Source organism: Diabrotica virgifera, chromosome 1, assembly GCF_917563875.1.
Source record: "Diabrotica virgifera virgifera chromosome 1, PGI_DIABVI_V3a".
Classification (NCBI taxonomy): Eukaryota; Metazoa; Arthropoda; class Insecta; order Coleoptera; family Chrysomelidae; genus Diabrotica; species Diabrotica virgifera.
Window position 1 is genome coordinate 79,971,954 of NC_065443.1, and position 27,476 is coordinate 79,999,429.

Below are 27,476 nucleotides of genomic sequence, written 5' to 3' on the forward strand. Positions count from 1 at the left end.
CATTTAAAACCAACAACCACGGCGACTTCTCAATATTATAAAATAACATGTCATAACATATTGTAATATGTAATTATTTTTATATTTATTTAGCAGTCTTCTAGTTATATACCTTATAATGATACATAAACCCTACTCCTGCATAGGCCTCCCCTTCGCTCCTCCATCTTTCTCTATCCTGAGCCATGTGCATCCAGTTTGAGCCGGCTTGGTGTTTTAGGTCATAGATACTAAGATACACTTCCATAATTCTATTAAACAAATATGTTATCCAACTTCCTGTATCGCCTAATATTTCCACAGGGATATAATTGCTGTACCTTTATTTTTCAAGTATTTGAGTAATTTTTTGCTATTTTAGTGACCATTGCTGTTACTGTCTTTGTTGATTGTTTTCTGTCAATTTGTTCGTTTAATGAATGAACAAACCAAATATTTTTTGCCATCGCTTTTTGACATCCTTTTCGTGCATTCGTATCATTTTCGTCTCAGGTACATCTAATCCAATTAAAATATTTTTTTTGTCTTTATTTGAACTCTTATGCTTTAGCTTTCACTGGTAAACTGGAACATTTTTGTAATAAAATATATTTTTTAGTTTCAGGGACCATGGACAGGGAATATCTAGACAAGACTATTTAAATTTCTTCCATTTTTTAAATAATATAAACGACGTCGATACAGCTTTGACGTTCTACCATATAGCGGGTGCCTCTATCGATCAACAAACCTTAAAACATGTTGCCAAAACAGTTGCTCATGTTGATCTTAGTGATCATGTTATTCATGTTGTGTTTACCATTTTCGACGAAAACCGTAAGTAGTGTACTCTTAATAATAAATGGTGATATAGAATTCTTTTTGAGAGCTTATCACGCGCGGGGAGCTATATACTACAATAAAATATATTACATGTATTATATCTCATATCGTTCACTTATTACTATTCGCTCGGTGCATGACTGACGTGACACCTAGCATCGTGACCTGAAATTTTTGGCAACCACAATTTAAAGTTAAGCCAGTGGCGTAGCGTGAGTGTCGGCTGCCCGGGGCGGAGGACAATTTTGCCGCGCTCTTATTTAGGTATTTTAATTTAATGTATACTATACATTACAAGCATTAATTATAGAGAACTTTTTGGCGAGAACAGTATCATTATTGTGCGTTATACAGGTTAGATTTTAAATAAAAAAGTTTATCTGTTTTACAATCACGTTTATTAATACAAAAATTCTTTTACTTTAACCAATTAGATAAATTGATATAGGTAACTTAGGTACCGATCACTTAAGATCCTACACATTGACGATGATAAAATCAATTTTTAATTAGAACTAGAACGATACTATAATAGGTCTGGATCCCGCGTATGAAAAAAAAAGTTGATTAATAGCAAGCTGAAAATTTGTTAATAGCTTAAGGGTGTCTAGTCGGATAAACTTTGATATATGGGAACACTGGAACAGGGGCAGTTGTAATCGTGGAACAGGTTAAAAATTTGGAACGGTCAGACCACGAAAACGGCACATTTATTTTGTCCGACAGAACAGACTTAAACTCTCCGAACAGAGATTAAACTCTCATGCAAAAATCAGACTGCTATTTATCACCTGTCATAATTCCTGTCATTTGACATATTCTACATGTTCCACTCATTAAAACGCCCATTTGGTGATAAATAGCAGTCTGATTTTTGCATGAGAGTTTAATCTCTGTTCGGAGAGTTTAAGTCTGTTCTGTCGGACAAAATACATGTGCCGTTTTCGTGGTCTGGCCGTTCCAAATTTTTAACCTGTTCCACAATTAAAACTTACCCTGTTCCAGTGTTCCCATATATCAAAGTTTGTCCGACTAGACACCCTTAAGCTATTAACAAATTTTCAACTTGCTATTAATTAACTTTTTTTTCATACGCGGGATCCAGACCTATAATGTTATATTTTTATTTTTATTGAAAAGTAATATGAGTATTTAATTAAAAACAAAACTTCAGTCATCAATGAAAAATTTATACGTCTACTTTTTTAAGAGCAAAGTCTTTTATTGCACCGTCAATGTCTATCGCATCACACACCTCTTGCTCAATAGACAAAATAGCCAAATTATTTAGTCTTATTCTCGATCTTAGCTGACTGACAGCTGGCATTGCTTATAGCAACTGTGAAAAATATTCGGAACATTATTCAAATATTGGGCAGAGTATCTTCCAGCTTGGATTTAACAATAAATTTAAATAATTCAAGTGAGTCTGCATTACTTAATCAATTTATTTTCGTTGCCTGTAGCAGCAATGAATGTCCGCAGTCGAAGTCTTTCTAGCATGAAATCCTGCTCGTCAATTTCGTCAAATGCATGGTCTAGATTACATTTGGTGTTGTGTGGATCTAATAATATAGCCGGCGTTAAATAAGCAAACTTATCCGTTAAATTCTGTAGCTGTTAAAAACGCTCACGAATTTCTACAGTAACTCTATCTAACGAAGAAAACAGCTTTCGTCTCAACTCACTCCGAGGTTTTATGAAAATTCCAAGTTCTTCACACATATATTTTGCATGTCCTACAGGGCCATTTGCCCATTCCTCTCTTTTCTCTGTCAATATCTGCAGAGCATTTACTTTCTGAGTGCACAATCTTATGTCAAGTCCCCTTGTTTTTAAATATTTTTGTGCATCATTCACTTCATGTAGCACCGGTTGCCATAGGCCCAAAAAACAGAGAAAGGATAAATGACTGCATCGAAACTAGTACAGCACCTGCATCTGTCCTAGTGTTTAAGCTTTCACCTGCCTCTGTAGTGATGCCATGACACATTTACGACATCGCCTCTTGTACTCCACTGCGTGTCTTGACCATTTTTTTGCCTGTAACTGCTATCAGAACTTCCCAACGATGTGTCGATGAGGAAAAAAATAGAAAAGCAACGTTCTAAAGTGCCGAAAAAAGTTATTGAATCAGGCAGCGTGTAAACAAACTGGGTTTAACGAATAATTTGAGCAAGGTACGAATTCAGCTTTATGGTTTATTTCTTGAATTCTTTGGCGAACTGTATGTAATAAAAGTCATTCTCGCTGATTGTTATTCATAAACGGGCAATTATTGTTGCCAGTCGCTACAAAATATCATTCAAAGTAAAGGAATTTCCCGAATTCGTCACAAAATAAGTAACGAAAAATTCCGTGCTCCTTTCAATCGGTCCGAATTTGTAATTGCGATAAACATATAAAATAGTTTAAATATTTACAGAATATTTTTATTATTTATTGTTAAATTTTGCCGCCGATGCGACCCGCCCCTACGCCACTGAGTTAAGCATATGATAAATACAAATTGTGAAGTTGCAAATTATTAATACATGATTAGTTTTTTAACGATACTTTACCAATTTATGTATAAAATAGATGTAGTATTAAGAATTGGGTTTCTAAAAATTCATCACAATTTATCTTTTCAACCCCAAACGGAACAAATAGGAAAAAATCTATCTTTGTTTTTAAACTAGGAGAAGTAATTCATTCAAATTTACCGTGCTGTAATGCTTGTTTGTAATTGGTTCAACCGCAGGCAAGTTAACTCCACTAAGTTATGAAATTTTGATACTATTGACTTATAATTTCTTAGGTTAATTAATTACTTATATCAATTACTTAAGAGGATCGGTACGTATTTTCGGCTGCAATGCTATTCAAATGGGGATTCATTTTTTTCAAATCCTGAGAAAACTAATAAGTATTTTTGAAAAATTTAAACGCAGAATGAAAGATTACGTTATTAGCGAGGGCCGAAAGTCCCTGAGAACTTCTATAATGTTTATTTTAATAAGTTACATGGGTGAAAAAACTAAGAGAAAATTTAGTGTGATTTTTAATTTCAAATATCTCATTCAAAATAAACTTTTTATTTATTCTAAGGGACTTTCGGCCCTCGGTAATAATTTAGTCTTTCATTCTGCGTTTAAATTTTTCAAAAATATTTATTGGTTTTTTCAGGATTTGAAAAAAATGAACACAATGCCGTGGTAATATTTTCCAAATCTGTCTTTGTCTTACAACGCACTCAACCGAATATAATATTGTCAGCATATATTGTCAGTCAGACACTGACAATCAGTGACAATTTTAAATATTTGACATTGCATCGGGAATATTTTGAGAAATTGATTAAATATTATTGATATATAGTGTATTTGATAAATAATTGATTTAAGACGTGAACTTAATAAAAAGTTATTTATTGTGTATTATTTGTGGAAGATCCAAGCAGAGAATACATCAGATATATCATGTGATCCAAGTATTTTGTTGTTAGAGATGTTCAAAATTGTAAGCGTTCCAAAATAACAACATATTATTAAAAAATCACTTTAACACTTTTCCTCTTTTCTCGATTGATTATTAGTTTTTGTTGTACAAATAAATTATTACAATCACTGAAAACATAGTTAGTGAAAAAATTATCACATTTATTAACTGAATTAATAATTTGCAATTATAAAAATAACAGTTATCCAAGAACATTCAAAAGCCATCTCTTTAAATTAATTATGACATTTTCAAGTAGAATTACATTCTAGTAATGTTTACATATCCACACCAGTGTGAATTTTACTACACGTAATTTGCCGTGTAAAGACAGAAAAAGTGGGGATACACGTAAGATATTTGCGAATTATGTACCCATAGCCTTAAAACAAACTGTTGTTTTTATAACTCTTTAGAAAATTTTGTTCTGAAGCTATTTTCTTGTGGCATTTTTGTAATTAACTATTTTTAATGGGAAATAAGCCACAGTTTTACTAAAAAAATTATTTTATTAACGTTTTGACGGCCAAAGCGGATGCCGTTGTCAAAATACAAAAAATATTAATGAATTAAACAAAAATGTTGTTGCTTAGTAAAAAATTCTTCTAATAATTTATTTAATCTGACTCATTTATATCGGCAATTCAGACATTTTAAAGTAGAAGACTTTAAAATGATATTGCCAATATTTATGAGTTGCGTTCCTGGGACGACTTTACTGAAAGATAGTTCATTTGATTACATGAAATCAACTTAACCCCCAACTTAAGAATATCCGTCACAAAAAAATCATAGCATGTGATCTGTCTTTAAAAATTTAAAATTTAAAAATTCTGTCATTAGAGAATTGTTATTAGTCTTATAAGTTGTCCGATACTGATTACTGGATTACCGTCGAAGGCCGACATTGTCAAGCAAAAAAAAAGATGAATCTGGTGATTTTTATATTATCCTCCTAGTTTAAATACTTTCTCTAATTTATCTGTCATTATTAGAGATCTATAGAAATTACGGTTATTTTTGGCTCTTATTAGCACAATTAAATACTTACGCAACATTTATTTACCATTTTTGATCAAATTTGTTATTCGCGGTGTGCAAGTACTTGGAAGGGAAACGAGAAACGACCGTGCGCGAGTCGCGGGGAAATATTGCAACTATCTTAAATAATTCATATTGTCAATTGAAATTGTCAAATTGACGTATATTTCATACCTTCTGTCATTGAAGCAGAAAAATTATATATTGCTCCACAATATTGATATGATATGCAATTATTATATAAAGGTAAATTTAATTAATTGTATTTTGCTTGCAGTACTGCATTTTAATAACTAATTTTATTTACTACATACAATTGTTTACGTTTGCATAACATAACCTGCATTTTATTTTTCTTCTTATTCTTTTTTTGGACTATGGCCTTGACAATTATCCAGCAACCAGGACTAATATAATTGTAGCCTAATAAAATAAAAAAAGTCAAAATGTAAATTCGTACAGGTTGAAACAAATTTTATATCAAAGTTTAGGTGTATACAAAAGATATTTTTAAAAAAGTATCCAAATCATACAAGGGGATCATTGTTTAAATAATTAAAAAGGGGTCATTTTTGCAAAAAAATTACTTTTTTAACTGCTGAGGTCTCTTCTTCTTCTTCTTCTTAACTCAGGCGAGACTCGTTAGTCTCTGGCACTTGGTCATAAGACCTTTGTACCAAACCCTGTTCTTCTCCTTAAACTTTAATAGGTCCTGTGGCCTCAACGAAGGCCAACAGTTTTCTTATTGGTAGTTTTAAGATCTCTTCTGGTTCAAACCTCATTTGACCAGTGAAGTTCTGCCTTACATCACCTAGCACACTGCAATAGCATAGTATGTGTATGGCAGTTTCTTCTTCCATTTCGCACTTTCTGCACCATGGTTCATTCACCTTACCTAGTTTGTATAGGTGATTTCTTAAACGACAATGTCCAGTCACCATTTCAGTGACCGTTTTGATCTCTCGTTTATTGAGGTTCATCAAACTGTTCGAGAGTTTTTTATCAATATTCTTGATTATTTTTTTAGTCTGGATTTGCCCTTGAGTGGTTCTCCATTTATTTTGATGATTCTTTATCAGCCATTTCTGAACCTCGTTTTTCATAGCATCTTTAGTGATGCCACAGAAAGGTTCTGGGCCTTCAAAAGTTTTTCTCGAGCCTTGTTTCGCTAACATATCTGCTCGTTCGTTCCCATGCACCCCTTCATGACCCGGCACCCATATTAAAGACACTTTGTTGTCTTTTGCCAGGTTATTGAGGAGATCTTTGCAGTTTCTCACCAGTTTTGATTTGGTGAGAGGGTTCTTTACAGCCAGAATAGCCGATTGGCTATCTGTGTAAATGTTGATTCTCTTAGCTTTAGGGTCCTCATCAATTATTTCATCAATGCAGGCCACCAAAGCAAAAACTTCAGCCTGGAACACCGTTGTATGTTGACCTAGGCTGTAAGATTTATTATAGTTACATGTTTGCCCAAAGACTCCTGATCCAGTACCATGGGCAGTTTTAGATCCATCAGTGAACCATATTAAGTCTCCATTAATGTTTGGGACTTTTTGTTCTCTAGATGGTATAATTGTGTTAATCTTCTCAGTGAAGATTAGTTCTGGTGTCATCATATCTAAGTTCATCATAAAGATGTATTCCTCAAGTATAGTCCCAGTAATGTATGTGTGGCTATTCAATACATAATTTGGCCTCCAAGTATTGTTTGCTTTGAGCCTCAGGATGGTCATAAAGGCTACCGCCGAAATATACAATTCCAGCGGAGGGAGACCTGTGATAGCCTCTAATGAAGCCGTTCCTGTACTATTCAAGGCTCCTGTTATATTTAGAAGCGCTTGTCTTTGTAGGGTGGTGAGAGTGGTCACACAAGATTGCAAAGCCGTCTTTCTCCACCAGAGTACTGACCCATAAGTAACTGTCGGTCGTATCACTGATGTGTACAACCAACATATCACCTTTGGTTTCAATCCCCAGGTTTTACCTACAACTCGTCTGCAGTTCCAGAAGAGTCGCTTAGCCCTATTGGTTATATTGGTAATATGAGTATTCCAATTGAGTTTCGAATCCAGGGTTACCCCTAGATACTTAACCTCATTGGTTCTTTCCAGTACCTCTCCAAATAATTTCAGCTCACTCAGTCCAGTAAGCTTCCTCTTATTTGTAAAGGCTACCAGTTTAGTTTTAGAAGGGTTCACGGAGAGGTTCTCTTTCAGACACCAGTTCTCTATGTAGTGAAGGGCATATCGCATCTGATACGCAACAGTGCTGGGAAATTTTCCCCTAGTTACTATCACGATATCATCTGCGAAACCCTGGACCCAGATTCCTTGGGCGCTTAGCCCATGAATCAGATCATCGACAACTATGTTCCATAATGACGGTGACAATACACCGCCTTGAGGGCATCCCTTAGTTGCCCTCAGATTTATGGTATCTTCATGCGTATCTGTGGATATTATTCTGCTCTGAAGCATCTGAATAATCCACTTGCATGTTGTGTTGTTGATTTTCTTCCTCACCAGTGCGCTTTGTATAGACTCGATTGAGGTATTATCAAATGCACCTTCTATATCTAAAAATGCAGCAAGGGCGACTTCTTTCTGATGCAGACTCCTTTCGAGTTCCGACACTAGATTGTGCAGGGCGGCTTCACCTGATTTCCCTGCCTGATACGCCCATTGCCGTTGGTGCAGTGGATTTTCATTTAAATTGTTTTTCTTGATGTGTTCGTTCAAGATTTTTTCCATGGTTTTTAACATGAATGAGGTCAGACTTATAGGCCTGTAAGATTTTGCTAAGGTGTAATCTGTTTTTCCTGGTTTGGGAATAAACGCCACCCTTGCCCTTCTCCAAGCTTTGGGAATGTATCCCAGAGCATGGCTAGCTCTAAATATTGTGATCAGGGGACCCATGATTATTTCCAGACCCTCCTGGAGAAGCTTAGGAAATATACCATCCGGTCCCGCAGTTTTATAAGGTTCAAAAGTTTCAATAGCCCATCTGACCTTGTGAGAACCAAAGATCTCGTCAGAGGTCAGCCAGTCCCTTTTGGTTGGGCTATTGTTTGCTTGATGATTATTATTAGCAGTCAATTGCGTCGACCCTGGAAAGTGAACACTTAAAAGATGCTCTACAGCCTCCTTCTCTGTGTCCGTATACTTCCCATTGGGCAATTTCATTGACTTGGGTTTGTTAATGTTATCTCTTTTGAGGATTCTGTTAACCCTGGCGCTTTCAGGTACACTTTCAATGTTTTCACAGAATTCTCTCCAGGATCTTTCCTTAGCGGATTGGATTTTCTTATTATAGGTTTTCAGTTTAGCCTTATATGCTTCCCAATCACCTGATTTCTTCGCCCTATTGAAGAGCCGTCTTGTTTCTCTTTTGAGATCAGACAGCTCCTTATTCCACCAAGTTACTTGCCTGGGAGGGTGACTTTCTTTTAACGGGCAGTTTTCCTCATATGAGACGACTATTGCATGCTGCAACCAGTCTACTGCCATCTCAACCTCAACATTGTTTTTTGGCCTTTTAGGATAATTCCGTACCCTTGTTCCAAGATCCCTCTTAAAGGATTCCCAATCGGTCACCTTAGGGTCTCTATAGAACCTTGGTTCCGGTTTGACTGAGTTTATCTCAAAGCATATGTATGCATGATCCGATAAGGATAACGCATCCGACACATGCCAGTCAGATATTATGTTCCCAATCCCCATAGAGCATAGGCTTAGGTCGATTAGTGATTCTGCTCTTGATGTCCTGAAGGTGGGCTTATTACCCCTGTTCAGAAGATCAAGTTCAGTAGTGCAAAGGTACTCAAAAAGTAACTTACCTCTATTGTTTGTATCTCTGCTTCCCCAAATGATGTGGTGGGCGTTGGAGTCGACTCCAATGATAAGTTCTGTATGCTTATCATTGGTGTATTCTAGAAGGTTCTCTAGGTTAGTCCCTGGAAGTTGTTCTTTACTGTCAATAGGAAGGTAGAGAGATGCAACAATCAACTCTGTAACCAACCCATTGCAATTCAGTTTAATTCTGGCAGCTGTCATGTCTCCCGTACAGAGCTCCATAACTGGTACCAGGTTAAGGTCAGATCTACAAAATATACAAGTTCTGATTTTATTGTCAGGTACTCCCAAAATTAGTTCCCATCCCTTAACATTTAATCCCCGTATCTTACCTTCATTTATCCACGGTTCTTGAATAAGCACCATATCAATGTTTTTCCCAGCTACTTCCTGGCACAAAAGTGCCGAAGCTGTTTTTTTGTGCTGCAAATTGATCTGTATGATCTTAATTTTGCAGTTTATTCATTTTTGGGGTCTCTAACAGGCCCTCTTGTAATTTCTTCCACCTGCATAGATTCCCCTTCGGCCTCCTGCAGTTCGGAAGTAATCGTTGCAGGTTTTGGTTCCCCAATGTTCCCAGCCTGTCTTGCTTTACCCTCTTCCAACGGTATAATACTTGCTCGCTGTAGAAGGTAATAAGGCTTCCATTGAAGCCTTTCGAGCTGTGCCTCTGACTCCTTATCAATTCGGAGACTCACATGCAGTCCTCCGTCAGTTGCTGGTTTGGAACTCAGAATTGCCCAACGACTGGTCCTTAGTTCAGGATTTTGTTTTTCAATTCGTGCCAGTGGCACTTTCAGATCCTCATTTTTAGTCTCTGGAAGGTACATCAGTACACGCTTCGATTTTGGGAGTTCCTCAGCCTTAACGACCTTCCACTCCGTATTTTCTTCCAAGAAATCCTTTGTGATCTTAAAGGACTCCTCGTCAGCACATATCAACCCAAAGTATCCATCCATGAGCCGATTACCTTCGTAACGAGGTGCGCAAGGAACCTCATCGATAAGTTTAATTAGGGCCTCTTTTATTGCCCCAACGTCTTTTTCCGTTACAGATATGTCTGGGTATTCTTTGGGAATTATTGCCGTCTTTATTCCCGTAAGAGCTGCTTTGTAGTTGCTGCTGAGCTTTTTGAAAGAGGCAGCAGCAGTTCTGCTCTTTTTTGTTAATTTCTCCTCAGGAGTGCTTCTATCAGACACAGTCCGTTTGACAGCTTGTGTGATTTCGGCATTTCCAGGAGTTTTGTTTTGAGGTCTAGGAGGTAATTTGACCTTAGAAGTGTCAATTCCCTGTTCTCTCATTTTCCGAAGCTTTCTTCTCTGTGCCCCAGATATTTTTGGCCGAGAAACCTCATCCTCAGCATCTTTTAAAGGAGTCCGCATTGCGTCCTCAGTATTTTTATTACCCGATGTGATGGGATTATTTTTTTCCAGATTCTGCCGAACAGTCTCAGTGGAAGTTTGATTGTTTGTTGGGTTCTCCTGCGAGACCCCTAGGGTTAAATCTTTTAAATTTTTGAATGGTTCCATATTGATCCCACGAGTATGGGAGAAATAAACTGTCCATACCAGCAGCGCTCCCTGTGCCGGTACAAGGCCTTAAATGAAAGGGGGTGTGGCCTGGTTCCCCCAGTCGACCGTTTGAGACAGTTCAATTTAGACACACAACTGCCATGCAGGCCTGGGCACGGTACAATTACACCTTTACCTTGTGTGTTGGGGGTGTAGGTTTAGTGGGAAAAAGGATGAAGGAGGGATAGCATTTTCTGGTTGTACTCGGAGTGTAGGATAGATACAGCTGGTAGATAATATCGGGTCGGTTGACTATATATTGGCGATGTGAACGGTGCCGTAGAATGGAGATGTGGCAGTGAAGACCAGAGGGTCTTCTACTTAAATTTACGCCAGGGGAGTGGTACAACCAGACATGGGTGGGTTAACTTAGGGCGGGCTACTTCTTGGTCGCTGAAGCAGTTCATACATTCCTAGTCTCTCGAGTACCTAGGAAAGATTCCCAGATACTCCAGAGAGCTAAGTCGTGACAGGAACCGGTCTAGCGAGGCTGTTTCACATCCTTTCATACTTACCATGCATTAGGCCTTGCCCGTTTATAGGGGGTGCCTTCTTTCGTCGGAGAGCTCCTTATTAGGGAGATCCCATGCATTCGTACACACATACTTGATCCACTTCCTGCGCCAGACTACGGCCCTATCTGAACAGTCAGCTTAAGCCCCCGAACCAACGTCAAGGTCGTGAAGCCCCTATCGGGGGACTGCTGAGGTCATTCAATTACTAATCAAAGTCAATAAGATTATTTTCTGTAAAGTTGAAGGGTAAATCTTTCACATAAGACTTACTTAATTAAATTTGACCCCCTCTTTATTAAAATAATTGTATATAAAACTTTAAAAACACATTTGCAAAAAATTATTTTTATCGTTTTAAATAAACACTATAAAATATCTTTTTTTACAGAAAAAGTTGTGCTATGTTACCAGTACAGTGGAACCTCGATTATCCGTCAGGGCACCGGACCAAGAGTATGACGGATAATCGAAAAGACGGTTAACAGAACATTTAAAAAAAATTCATAGTATTATGGTGACACACTGAATTATGGTGACACACTGAATTATGGTGACACACATAATATATTGACTAATAATTATTGTGCTGTGCGTTTTTATTTTCGGCTTCCGATTCAAAAATAGAACTCTAAAAGCACGGTATCATTTATCATTACCTATTTAAATTGAAATTTAATCCAAAGCCCTGGATAAGAACAAAAATTATTTATAAAAAAATGCGGTGGTGGCATAACTGCACATGTACATTTCAACGAATTTTGTTTGGCTTATCGCAATCCTCAAACAAAATGAATTGACGACTAAATTTTTACTTATGTACAGTCCGTCTAATTTACTTACCGTTGCACGTCATTATCTACGTTAGAGATCTAAGTTGACATTGTTGCCCAATTACAAAAAATTCTTGAATTCATTTTAAATCAAATACATAACACAATTTTTGCGGAAGTGGATTATACAGCAAAACAAATTAATATTCAATGTAAATAAATAAAAACTTTAGAAATAGAAAACAAGAATTAAGTTATAATCTTACATTAAAGTACATAATAAAAACAGTAAATATAATGAAACAAATACTTATAGTAAAGAATATAAACAAATATGAAGTGTCATCACTGCAACTGTCAAATAAATGTTACCAATTTATGCCAAAATATCACCTTCGTTCGATTATAGTTACAGTGTATTCCGACCAAAAAATGTGCCTCATAAAAACGCTTTATAATCCATTTATACAAATGAAATGAAACATATTATTGTGTATTTCTTTAAGTTAACATTAATAAAAATCTTTAAATATTATTTCTACGCGTATATAATAAAATATGTCTAGTGGCTGTAATGCCAGTGTACTCGGCAAAGTGATTCTAAAAAATAACACACCTACCACCTAAATATTTCGTGTTGGTATCATGTGACGTCACGGGCTATGACGCGGATGACGTGCAACGGTAAGTAAATTAGATGGAGTATATACAATATAACTTATGTATGGACCCTGACGGTTAACAGAGGTGACGGTTAATAGAGAGACGGATAATCGAGGTTCCACTGTATTAGGCAAAAAAAAATTGGTCAAAAAATATTTAATATTTTTTGAGATATTGAATTTGTTTATTAAATGTTACTATATTTTCATTTGCAAAAACGCGGTTGTTGCCAAAGAAATATTCACCTGAATAAGATCTCGTTATTTTGATTTTTATCGATAATTTCGATAAATGTATTTATAAATTCAAATTTCAACGAAACTCCCCCCTAAAATGGCATTTGAAAATTATTCAAATTTGTTTATATTTTGTTTTTTTAATAACGTCGCGGGGATTAAGTATTTTGAAATACCGTTTCGATAATTGGGTTCCTGGGAATTTTTTACTAATTAACAAAATTTTTGAAGTTATACTTCTTTACCGGCGATAGCGGGTGATTTTTTTATATGTTAAAACCTATGTTAAAAACTTTGTTCTGATTGGATGTTTAAATGACATGTCAAAAATTATCCGATATGGCAGCTGTGGTTTGGAGGTAAAGGTAAAGATAAACAAATGTATAATATATTAGTTTTATTGTTGTGAGGACAGAAACAAAAAAGTTTATAATATTGTAGTGACTTTTAAATAGTTTTTAAAAGCAACAGGTACGTAATAATTGTTAATGTATCATGGGTATAAACCTACCTATTTGATCTGCCAAAATACATAGTATGTAATACTTTTATTTATATAATTTGATTACCATCAAAATTTCTATCAATATTCACCTAATATATTGTTTTTTTACTCTATGTTTTGTTGTATTTTTTCAATTCTAAATCATTTCAATTCAAAATTAAAATAATTTGATCAATTTTCAAAATATCACAAGTTTAATCCGTTTAGTTAGTCGATCTTCGTAAATAATGACACATAGTGTCCGTGGCTAAGCGGAGAAGGCGAATGAATTCCAATACCAACCGCTCTTATCAGCGCTGGTTCGAGTCCCAATAGAAACTTTCCTTTTTTGTTTTTTTTAATACATTTTATGATTGTAAGTATATTTATTATATAATTGTATTTTCAGAAAATACGTATTTAGTTAAAAAAAATTTCGACAATTAATGTTCAGACATCATTTGTGGCTTGTTTAATGTGTTTGTGTGTGTTTTATTATTTTATTATTTTAATTTTTGGCACTGTTCTAATAAAAATGTTTGAGAAGTAGTAAGTATAAATTAGTTTAATATTTAAACAAAATATAAATAAAAAGTATATTAATTTCGTTTAAATCATATAATAAAAGTATAACTTCTTACGTGCGTACAAAGTACACACACATTCTTTTTTTTTGTCGTTTTTTCTTCTTCTTTTTTTTTTCTTGGAGTTATATTACTACGGGCCCTTTTAGGGTTTAATTTCATTAAGAATATTGAATCTGTGAGTTGTAGATTCTAGACCTAAAAATATTAAGATTTAACTAAAATCTCTTAAATAAAATGTGGCTACTTACTGAGTTAAAGGGTGTTTTATTTAAAAATTATTGTTACCAAGTACTTTAAAACTATTTGACGTATCCTTATCATACTTGGCAGAAAGTGTGGCTATTATACACCCTACTAAATTGTGATTAATAATCATTTGTAGCTAGTGCCAGAGGCGTACGACAGGGGATAGTGAATGATTAACCCTTCCCAAATTCTACGCCACTGAGTGAATTACTATTTTAGCGAAATTTTTCAATTCTCTAATACTTTGTATGTAAATAACTTTATTGGTATCGATAAAGTCATTAGTATGCGAGATATTGGAAGTTTAAAATGAATGAATTATTAATGAATCAAAGTAACTATGCCGTTTCATTTTAAACGTCCAATATCTCGAAAACTAATTACTTAATCGTTACCAGTAAAGAGTATATTATTTACACAAAAAGTATTGGAGAATCAGAAAATTTCGCTAAAATAGTATTTCCCTCAGTGGCGCAGAATTTGGGAAGGGTTAACCATTAACTATCCCCTGTCGTACGCCTCTGGTAGTAGATTGAAACTTTTATTTATCACAATTTAGTAGATTGTAGAGTACTCACACTTTCTGCCAAGTATGATAAGGATACGTCAAATAGTTTGAAAGTACTTGGTAAAAATAATTTTTAAATTTTTAAATAAAACACCCTGTAACTCAGTAAGTAGCCACATTTTATTAAAGTGATTTTAGACCAATCTTAATATTTTTAGGTCTAGAATCTACAACTTGAGATTCAACATTCTTAATGAAACTTAACCCTAAAAGGGCCCGTAGTAGTATAACTTCAAGAAAAAAAAAAGAGGAAAAGAAGACAAAAAAATTTGTTAATTAGTGAAAAATTCCCAGGAAGCCAATTATGGAAACGGCATTTCAAAATATTTAATCCCCGCGACGTTATTAAAAAACAAGTTATAAACAAATTTGAATAATTTTCAAATGTCATTTTAGGGGGAAGTTTAATTGAAATTTGAATGTATTAATACATTTGTCGAAAATATACATAAAAATAAAAATAATAAGATTTAATACAGGTGAATATTTCTTTTTCAACAACCGCGCTTTTGCAATTGAAAATAGAGTAAAACTGTAGAAACAAATTCAATATCTCAAAAAATATTAAATATTTTTGGACCAATTTTTTTTCAATTAATATTGATAACAAAGCGCAACTTTTCCAGTAAAATAATATATTTTATAGTGCTTATTTAAAACGCTAAAAATATTTCTTTGCAAATTTGTTTTTAAATTTTTATGTATAATTATTTAAATAAATAGGGGGTCAAATTTAATTTAGTAAGTCTTATGTGAAATATTTACCCTTCAACTTTGCATAAAATAATTCTGTAGACCTTCATTAGTAATTGAATGACTTCAGCAGTTAGAAAAGTAATTTTTTTGCAAAAATTACCCCTTTTTAATTATTTAAACAATGATCCCCTTGTATGATTTGGATACTTTTTTGAAAATATCTTTTGTACCCACCTAAACTTTGATATAAAATTTGTTTCAACCTGTACGAATTTACATTTTGATTTACATGTAGTGTAATTTTATTTTACTAGACTATTGGCCAATATAATTAAAAGTGCGAATAAAAGTACAGAGCGTAGAAATATAGGTCGCTTTGCCGAACTTGCACGGTCCCAATACAAACAATGACACTGATTTACGTTTTTTAATAGTATGTCTAATAGAAAATTATTTTTTTTTCTTTTTTTATTTTCAGAGGACGGTCAACTGAGTAACAAGGAATTTATCGCTGTTATGAAGAATAGATTACTAAGAGGACTAGAAAAACCCAAAGATACTGGATTTGTCAAATTTATGCAATCTATTTTAAAATGTGCTAAAGAAACTAAACCTGCTCTTTTAGATATTTAATTTAAATTTTTAAAATAATGTTGGCTTCCTAATATATTAATAAAATTTTAAAAATCAAATTTTTATTTAAATATATTCGTATCGTTTGATAGATCCCAAAAACTGCACTATTTTCACATTTTTACGTCTATACAGGGTGTTTGGTAAAGAATGATCCATAGCTTAACCTTAGATTCCTGAGGTTAAAATAGGTCGATTTAAGCTAACTTACATTAGTACAAAAGTTGATAATAACCGAAATACCGTCAAAGTTAAACTTGTATTTTATTGATTTTTGAATATTTCCTGACAGGCATGGGACAACAACACGAAATTTGGTAAGTTGTGCTGGTACTGTCCACCCTACTAAATTATGTTAAACAAATGTTTCTGGCTACTACCAGAGGCGTACGACGGGGGAACATGAATGGTTGACCCTTCCCAAATTCTACGCCACTGGAGGAATTTGGGAATTTTTGATTCTCCAATACTTTCTATGTAAATAACATACTCTTCATTCGTAACGATGAAGCCATTAGTTTTCGAGATATTTGAAGCTAAAAACGAAGGAGCGTAATACATTAATCAAAATAAGTGTGCCTTTTCATTTTTAACTTCAAATATCTCGAAAATTAATGACTTTATCGTTACGAATGAAGGGTATATTATTTGTATAGAAAGTATTGGTGAATCTAAAAATTATGCTAAAATAGCAGTTTCATCATTGGTGTAGAATTTGGGAAGGGTCAACCATTCACTTTTCCCTGTCGTACGCCTCTGGTAGTAGCCAGAAACGATTATTTAACATAATTTAGTAGGATGTACAGCACCTACACTTTCTGCCAAGTATCATAAGGATATGTCAAATAGTTTTATAGTACCGGGCACACATAGTTCTTAAAGTTTTAAATAAAGAATAAATTATTTAAAAAAAGAATACTTTAAAATAATTTGACATATCGTCATACTTGGCAGAAAGTGTAGTCACTGTAGACCCTACTAAATTATGTTAAATAATCGTTTCTGGCTACTAGCAGAGGCGTTTGTCAGGGGAAAGTGAATGGTTGACCCCTCTCAATTCTACGCCACTGATGAAACTGCTATTTTAGCATAATTTTTAGATTCTCCAATACTTTCTATGTAAGTAATATACTCTTCATTCGTAACGATAAAGGCATTAGTTTTCGAGATATTTGAAGTTAAAAATGAAAAGGCACACTTATTTTGATTAAGAGGAAACAGTAGCGATCAACAGGTAGCAAAAACGCGTTCCAAGATTGCGGCTGTAATTTTGAATATTTTGTCGAGATATTTGGCACACGTATTCGTAATATAATAAAGAATGGCGGTACAAAGCCCAATTTGAAAAATATTTTAATATGTGGAAATTACTCTGTAATTAAATGCAATATTAAAAAAAACGAGCATGTACCGCCATTAAGAAGAACAAAAAAATACGCTTTCTTCAAATTAACTCTTTTATCCGATGCGTAGATTTTGTGTCATTTTGGAACTACTAAAATTTTTTATTTCATTAGTAGTTCCAAAATGACACAAAATCTAGGCATCGGATAAACAAGTTTATTTGAAGAAAGTGTATTTTTTTGTTCTTCTTAATGGCGGTACAGGCTCGTTTTTTTATTGTATTTAATTACAGAGTAATTTCCACATATTAATATATTTTTCAAATTGGGCTCTGTACCGCCATTCTTTATTATATTACGAATAGGTGTGCCAAATATCTCGAAAAAATATTCAAAATTACAGCCGCAATCTTGGAACGCGTTTTCGCTACCTGTTGATCGCTACTGTTTCCTCTTAATGGATTATGGCTCCTTCGTTTTTAGTTTCAAGTATCTCGAAAACTAATGGCTTTATCGTTACGAATGAAGAGCATGTTATTGACATAGAAAGTATTAGAGAATCAAAAAATTGCACTAAAATAAAAATTCCGCCAGTGGCGTAGAATTTGGGAAGGGTCAACTATTTACATTCCCCCGTCGTACGCCTCTGTTAGGAGCCAGAAACGTTCGTTTAACATAATTTAGTAGGGTGGACAGTACCAGCACCACTTACCAAATTTCGTGTTGTTGTCAAATGCCTGTCAGGAATTATTCAAAAATAAATAAAATAAAAGTTTAACTTTGACACCCTGTATTTTGGTTATTATCAACTTTTGTACTAAGGTAAGTTAGATTAAATCGACCTATTTTAACCTCAGGAATCTACGGTTAAGCTATGGCCCATTCTTTACCAAACACCCTGTATATAGCAAAGTCATAACCATCAAGTTTTGAATTTTCTTATTTATTAAATAAGTTCATGTCAAAGTATGCAGGTAGCAGAAGCATCAGATTCAGTGTGATCATGGTGGTACAAAATTTATTTTTACTAAATCCACATGAAAAAATTTTCCTGTTGCTGGCTGCATACCATTAATCACAAAAGAATTATTGAAAAATCCTTTATAAAAGGTATATATTTATTTAGAAAATTCTCAAAGGGCCACATTTAAATCACAGAACGTTTTAGATCTACATAGATCGTCATCAGTGCTGATGCAGGCAAATCACATGCTGAGCCACCAAAAATACATGAGTATATATATATTCGTTTGAACTTTACACATTGCTAAAACATACAATAGATTGTAAGAATATAAATGAAAACATTAAAGGCGGATATTGCTACTGTGGAGCCATTCCATTGCCTCAGGAGTTAGTTCGTGGATTTCGATTAAGCTTCCTTCGAATCGTGTGGCTGGACATTCTTGTGTAATGTGGTGGACTGTTTGTTCAGCAGCATTGCATTTGTCACATAGCGGGCTGTCTGCGATACCCCATTGGTTAAGTGATTTATTGCACACTCCATGACCTGCCCTGATTCGGTTCAGATTACACCATTCTCGACGCGGAAGAGAGAAACCGTTGAGTTTGACTGTAGGATTTCCTATTAGGTGTGCATTGTTCACTTCTTCGTTCCATTCGCTTATCCAATGCTCATCGATTGTGAAATTGTTTGGAAGATTTTTTGCTGTTCTTGTTGGCGGGTTTCGAGATCTCAGCCGCAATTGGCCCTGGTTTAACTGATCTATGTCGGTATTTATTGGCAATGAGGGATTCTTTTGACATTTCTGGTATTGTGATTTAAGGGCAGCTAACCGTCGTGTTTTGGTTGGTGCAATGTTGCTTAGAACTGGAAGCCACTGAGTTGGTGTGCTTTTTATGGTCCCCGTAATATACCTCATTGTCTGATTTAGTTGTGTGTCTAGGACGTTAGTATGGTGACTGTTTAGCCAGACTGGAGCACAATATTCGGCTGTTGAATAGACTAATGCAAGACAATACATGAGTAAAAACCCTTTAAATGTTAACAAAATATGTTGAGTTACATTATTATTAAAAAATCCAAGTGATGGATAAAAATCCGTATGGATATGACCTTTGGCATCTTATGACTCCCCACAAGGCACTTGGGTTGCTTGTTTGAAGTGTAGTATATCTTCAACTCTATAGCAGTCCCATGAAAGGGCGCTATTTGTATACCATTAACACGTCAAATGCCAGTGAAACGTTGATGGAAAATAAAATTTTGACAAGATGTTTATATGTCATAAGAAGATGTGACGTGTTATGCACAATGAAGAACATGTACACGGTAAGTTTAGAATCGGAAGAGATGTGAGGGTGGATCTTTAAGGGATGTTATTAGTATACTCTTATTAGCTTAGAAATAAAAAAAATAGAAAAATCGAAATAAGGATGTCAAATAAAAAATAATAAAATATTGGGCGCCACTGGTTACCTTAAGGGAACCAAAAACTATATAAAAAAAGAAATATTAAAAGAAAAGGTAACTAAAACAAAAAAAAACAGTCACACAGAATATACACAATATACTAAATACTTATAACGTAACTTACCTTATCTTACTCTATATATACTCAACCAATTCTTTATTGTTCTTACGATACAAGAGAGAAGGAAAAGAGAAATAATAAGATTGTATTTAGCAAATCAAACATTATTTATTTAGACCAAAAAAAATGAATTTAAATTTGTGATCTCACGGTGTTACAAACTGAGATCGAGATTACCAAACAAAAAAATGAAAGAAAAGTTCTACATAACAAAAAATTATACCTTGTACAATCATTGTCCTGTTTCTTCTTGGTGGTTGTTAAGTCCAATGGCGATTTCACCTCACTAAAGTCAGTTTACAAATGTTTGATACAGCAACAGTACATAATTGATGAAACCATAGTTCATAGAAAAATCTTTATAGAAAAGTTCAGCATTGTATGCATTCTGCATTCTCAAAAACACATTAGTTCTACTCGAACAAAAATATTAAAAATGATTTGTTTTATAGTTCATTAAACGGAATCAAAAAATATTAGAATGGAAGCAAACTTTATGCTTTAACTAGGGTGTTGAATCTAGTAACACAAAACGAAAACTTCTTCTGCATAATTCCTGGATCTGACTCCATGTAAAAAAACTAATACCAAAAGTGGTAAACAATATCGACAATAGCCTAACAACAGCTAAACTTGCCGGAGTTCACGTATTCTGTCCGCCATGTGTGCCGAGCTGAGCCAAACTCTCAGAGCTTTAGCCAGCCGGGCGGAGAAACTTGTAACTACATTTTAACTTTACTGGAAACTAACTGCAACTCAAAACTAAACTTCACTTGATGACGGCCCTAACAGAACTGAACTTGATGACGGACCTAACAGAACTGAACTTGATGACGGACCTAACAGAAGTTTCTCTTCCCGTCTCAATTTTTTGCAAGGTTCCTTCTCAAAAAAAGAATTTACCTCCCATTCTACCAACATCAGACCGTTGTTTTTTGTTTTTGAATTTATGGCTTTGGTGAGAACCAATTAGCCAGACTATGTTAGATTGAATAATTAAGTTGTGTAAATTGTTTCATAGTATCAAACTTGAGCATGATTATTCATTTGTTTTGTTAGTAATATGTAGCATTAGTAAGGTGTTTAATTTTTTTTTTCAGCGCTAGGGCGTCAACCCGGTTCAACGCCGCGGAGGTTTCAGCCCACTTTGTGTGTGTTTTATGTTTTTTTTTTTCATTTTTTTTATTTATTTTTTTTTTAATTGGTTTTTTAATTTTTTTTTTGTTATCACCATTTTTTTTCTGTAATAATGCTTTAATTTTACAATTTTAGTTTACAATTTATGATGTGTTGATGAAGTACATAAAGTATAACGTAGAATGAAGTAAACACATATACATAAAGTATATCATTATTTCCTGAAAAAATAATACAATTTAGGTCTATTGGAAGGTTTATATTGTAGTGAATTAGATTTTTTTTTAGTTTGTTAATGTTTACATTATTTATTGGACATTCAAGTAAAACGTGTACCAATGTACCCATTTTACCACAACTACAAAGTGGATCGTCTGTAATTTTCATTTTGTGCTTATAATAAGGTGTTAGTGCATGATTAGCACGTATTCGATTTATTGTGGCGACAAAGTTTCTGTTTGGTATTTTGTGAAACCATGGTTTTCTGGGGATTCTTTGCTGGTGTTTACAAAAGTTTGTTCCGGTTGTTGATGCACTGTATAGGTTATGCCACATCTCATTTATTTTGTTTCTTTGATTTAAGAATAAATCGGACGGGGGTAGTTTAAGATTTAGTTCTTCTCCTGATGTTGAGGCTGTTTTTGCTAAGGCATCCACCATTTCGTTACCTGTTATACCTGCGTGTCCCTTTACCCATAGATATATGACGACTTTATTCTTGATGTGTATCTCATTATGTAAATACAGGATTTTTGCTTCAATATGATTAACTGATCTATTTATTTTAACATTTTTAAGTTTATCTACTGCACTTTTGCTGTCCGTACATATTATGAATTTGTCGTGGTTAGAGCCGAGTATGTATTTCATAGCTTGCACTATTGCTGTTAGTTCTGCAGTGTATATGAAAGCTTCCTTTGGTAAAATAAATTTTTGTCAGTATTTTCCTCAAAATGGTAAAAAGCACAACTGGTATATTCTTTTGACTTTGATCCATCAGTGAATATAGATTCATAGTTTGGCCAGTATTTGTTTTTTGTTTCGTTGAACTTTGTTTGATTGATACATGCTACTTCTTGACTTTCAAAATAGTAGGTTCTAATTTCACGTGAAAAAATTTGTGAGTAAATTAAAACCGGGGGAGTTGGTTGGAATAGACTATATCTGTAATGTCAGCTATTTCTGAGAAAGTTTCTACTATGAGGGGGGTTTTCTTGAAGTCCCAGTATCTATGGGTCAAAACTTGAACTGTTAGTGACTGTATACTATTGAGGTAAGAAGTTTTTTTGGAAATGGTTTTTATCATGAATTTTTTGCTCAATAGTTGTCTTCTTAGTTTAAGAGGAGGTTCCACGGCTTCAGCTTGTATAATGTTTATGGGCGTTGACTTTAGATATCCCAGGCAAACTCTTAAGCATTTATTTTGTTGTATCTCGATTTTATTTAGATGTGTATCTGCTGCTGTTCCATAGAGTTGACTTCCATAATCCATTATTGATCGTACCATTGTTTTGTAGAATAGTAAAGCCGTATTTGGGTCTGCTCCCCACTTTGCTTTACAAAAAGCTCTTAAAATATTTACAGAATTACTTGTCTTTTTGATAATTTGGTGGATACAGTCCTTCTATAATAGTTTTCTATCTAGATGCAGACCAAGATATTTTACAGAGTTACTAATACAGAGTTTATATTTTCCTATTGTTAATTGTCTTTGATAGTTGTTTCTGTTTCTAGAGAAAATACATATATTGGTTTTGGACTCGGATATGGAAAGTCCCATGTTGTCTAGGCATTTTTGGATTTCTGTAAATTCAGTGTTGATATTTTCTATACATTTGTCCTCTGATTTGCTACTGGTGTAAATAACAACATCATCGGCGTATTGAATAATTTTGGACTTTTGTGATATAACATTTTCTATGTCCATTGTGTACAGGCTGTAGAGAATTGGGCTCAGGATACTACCTTGTGGTAATCCAGATCTACATATTCTTGATTCCGAAATTTCTTGATTTATCTTTAAGGAAACTGATCGATTAGAGTAAGCTGATTTTATGAAGTTGGCAAAGGAGGTTGGTAGACCAATATTGATGAGCTTCTCTTCTAGTATATTTATTTGAACATTATCATATGCTGAAGTTATATCCAAAAATGTGGCCAAAGTGCTGTATTTGTATGTGAATCCTAGATAGATGTCATTTACCAGTATCGTTAGGGGCTCTAAGGAAGATCTTCCCTTTCTAAAAGCATATTGTGAGTCAGGTAATATTTTTTCATTTTCTAGCCAATATTCAAGCCTGTTCTTTATCATTCTTTCCATGGGTCTATATGAATCCGCATTTCCGTTCTGTTTTCCAGGTTTTTTGATAGGTACTATGATGTATTCTTTCCACATCGGTGGAAAAGGAATCCTATTTATCCAAATCGAATTGAACAATTCCAACAGGGCTTTCTTATGGTCTAAGGGCATTTTATGCAACATATTGTATGAAATGTTATCCGCCCCGGGAGATTTATTATTTGTTGACTTAATGCAATGATCGAGTTCCCATAATTGAAATAGCGATTGTAGAACAGAAGTGTTCCTATTTACGGTAGCTATTTGTTGAGTAATGTTGTTTTCAACCCATGGAGGTGAGATTTTTGTGTGGAATTCGCTTATCCAGTCTTCTTTGGGGTTTATTGGGGGTTTATTTGCTTGTTTTCGGTTTTTATATCGGTTTACCTTGTTCCACACTTCTTTAATTGGTGTATTTTGATTTAGATTTTGGCAATAATTTATCCAGCTTTTTTTCTTGGTTTCTTTAAAAGTTTTTTTAGCTACTGCATCAAGTCTTTTATATTCTGTTAGATTATTAAGATTTGGAGCCTGTGTGTAGGTTAAGAAAGCTTGTTTTCTTGCTTTAGCAGCTATGTTACAGGTTTCGTTCCACCAGTCCTTCGAGCAATGATTTCTATTTTGTGTGTTTGATTTTCATAAGGGAATTGCTTTGTTGGCAGCTTTGTTAATATTGTCGATAATGCCCATTAGTGATGATTTTGGTTCTGTTGCTTCAAGTGTAGCGGTGTATACTTCCCAATTTGCAGCCTTGAGTCTCCATATATTATGTTTTGTCTGTTTAATTTGCGCAAGCGGGATATTCCTTCCAAATTTTATGTGTATTGGTAAGTGGTTAGAGCCATAAGGTTCTTCTAAAGTAGACCACGTAATTAGTTGTGCCAGATCCTGTGTACAGAGGGTCAAGTCTACAGCTGACTTCTTATTGTTTGCTAATGTAGGTGATCCGTCGTTCATAACTACTAGGTTGCATTGTTCGATAGCTTCTAAAAGAATCTTGCCATAAATGTCGTCATATCCATCGTTCCATGCCAAACTATGTGCGTTAAAGTCGCCCCCAATTATGAATGGTTTTGGAATTTGTTCCAAAAGGTTAGTCCACTGTTGTAATGATATTCTAGTTCTCGGTTTAAAGTATACTGAAACGAAGAAAAATTTTTTATGTATATATGGAAAATTAACCGAGATACAAGTATGCTCAAAGTTGATTGTAGTTGGAATTGAGACTTCTTGGTATATTAAGTCTGATTTTAATAAAATGGCAGAGCCACCGTACCTGTCGTCCCGGTCACAGCGAATATTGTTGAAGCCTTCAAAATTATAATATTTTTCTGCTTTAAACCATGTTTCCGATAGAAGTGCAACGGAGTAGTTGCCCCTATCTAGTAGATATTTCAAGTTATTTTTATTAGAAACTACCGAACGGCAGTTCCATTGAAGAATATTTATTGTCTGATAGTTGAGGTCTGAGAATGTAATGACGTGTTTCCATTTATAGTTAATTTGACTAAGTTTTCAAGTTCTTCTTTATTTACATTTATACTTTTTGTTACTAAAACTTTTGAGACAATTTCTATAACTAATTCTAATATTGAATTTATCATGCTCAAGTCTGAATGAGATGCAACTGGATTATTATTAATATTTCCCTTATAGTTAATACTTTCTAATATTCCTCCCGTAGGTAATTGAGATCTAGGGGAAGGTATAATTTCATTATGCAAAATTAATGTTGGACCTGGACTATTTGGTCTTTGTCTTTTAAATGTTCGAGAATTTGTACTATTTGAATTATTATTGTAGAATATATTATTAGTTGACATTTTGTTAATTGAATTTAATGGGAGTTGGGTGGGTGTATAATTATTGGGATTTAATGGAGGGAAAGTTTTGAGGCAGGAGAGGTTTGTAGTTTGTTCAGTATTAATGGATGTTACTTTTGCATAGGAGTTTCTGGGGAACTGTTTGTTGGCGTCTTGATAACTAATATTATTGGAAGACATAGCGTCTTTAATAAGTTTTTGACGCTAAAATTCTTGACACGCGCTTAAGTTTGTAGTAAAATGATCTCCCGAACAATTAAAACATTTTGGAGTGAGATCGGTCTTTTTACATTCTTTTGAGTTGTGGGATTCTTGGCATTTATCGCACCTAGCCCTGCTCTTACACTGCCCACCTGTATGTCCGAATCGAAGACAATTAAAGCATAATAACACCTTTTGTTTATACGGTTCGACTTCCTTTAGTACCTTGTTGATTGTTATATATTTTGGTAGCACTTGTGACTTAAAACTAACTATACATGTTTTTGTTGGAATGTATTGAGTACCGTTTTCATCTACTTGCCTCCGATTTAATCTTGTGACTTGAAGGACTTCAAATTTACAGTGTAAATCGTACATTTTGATTCTGTTCTTAACATACTCTACTGAAAATTCTGTGGAAATATCTTTTATTACGCCCTGTCTTACTAAAAGAAACTTAGGAATGTATATGTCTAAATTATTTTTTGTGAATATTGCTTCATTTTTTTTAGATATGATATAGTTAGCCGATTTATAATCTTTAAATTTAATACGTATTTTATTTCTCCCTACTGCGTCAATGTTTACAATTTTTTCATCAATTTCTTTAAAATTTGTGATAATAATGTCACCTATCCTCAACGCGTTTAATCTGCCCTGAAAATCGGGTGAATTATTTTCTAAATATGCGTAAAAAGGTCCTACATCGTTTTGTCGGTAAAGAAATTCCTCCCTTTTTGTTCCTACTTCTTTATTTATGGTATTTGTTATTTAAGTTTGTACATTAGCAAAGTCATTATCGATAATGGGTTTATTATTAACAAGTTTTGTGGTACTTATCTGTGTAACCGGAACAAGATTTTGAAATCCTAACAGCTCCTCTCTTGAAGATGTTGCATGTTCTGTATCCATTTGCGCCTCTAAAACATTTTTATCGGGGGCGTCGCCCCCGCTTACTGCACTCATAAGTTTTTAATGCCTTTATTTCGATTTCGCTTTTTTTATTTGGTGTAATTAATTTACTTTTAAAGTTCACAAAATATTTATTTATATACCTAATTTATAAACACCGGTTTTAAAAACAAGCTTCTTTCCTACGCACGTCCGACTACCACGACGAATGAAAGCTAATGATCAGACCGTTTATCCAATAGAAATAAACCAAACACTTCTTCCGCCAATAAGATAGCGAGAAAATGATAATAAGAGCATCCCACTGAGGCCATTAATCTTCCTCCTGACCAATTACAGATTTAAAACATTCAATCAATCAAATCTTAACCAATAAGAAGTTACAAAGTACGCCTCGGGTTGAACTCCCTGGCGTCACCAGAAACAGTTTATCCAATCAACCTAGAGAATACGCAAACAGATTTCAATACTTCGTACCGCCTATTCTTCCCATGAAAAATGCTTAAGTCAGCTATAAGAACACTTAGTGTTTATCAAACTTTGGAGCTCTTATCGCCGAACCACTTATGCTCCAACACAAACAAAATTCAGACTTTATGTCGGTAAAAACAATTTACTGAAAGATTTATGGCTCTAATTTCTTTGACGGCAAGCTTACCAGCGAACGAAACTGAGACACTCATAAACAACTACGTCACATTCTGCGTAGAAACAGATTATACATTCGACGTTCGTGAGAATCAAGAATGAATTACGTAATACGAAAGATCTGTGAAATACGATTGTTTGATAAACAAATATGAATTTAACGAATCTAACATACAGTGCGTAGCGAAAGTCAGTGATTAGAAAATACTAATGACCTTTGTACCCGTTACAACTCACCGTTCGTAAAGTACACATGGTAATAAACAAGTAAGAGCACTTATTGACACTGGATCGCAGACAACTTATTTTACAACGTACCACACAAGAAATGGGTTTTTCTGCTAAGAAGATAT

At 34.2% G+C, this 27,476-nt stretch overlaps 1 protein-coding gene across 6 annotated transcripts in view; it reads left to right on the forward strand.

The window, feature by feature from the left end:
• The window catches only part of LOC114327219 (calcium uptake protein 1 homolog, mitochondrial), a 137,011-nt gene extending 120,786 nt beyond the window's left edge, over window positions 1-16,225 (forward strand). For all 6 annotated transcript variants that reach the window (XM_028275758.2, XM_028275760.2, XM_028275757.2 and 3 more), the window contains 2 exons: window positions 599-816; window positions 16,012-16,225. In XM_028275758.2, coding sequence (XP_028131559.1) covers window positions 599-816; window positions 16,012-16,166 — 373 coding nt within the window. In that variant the 3' untranslated portion in view covers window positions 16,167-16,225. The remainder of the gene's footprint in view (window positions 1-598; window positions 817-16,011) is intronic.
• Window positions 16,226-27,476: the final 11,251 nt, after the last annotated feature.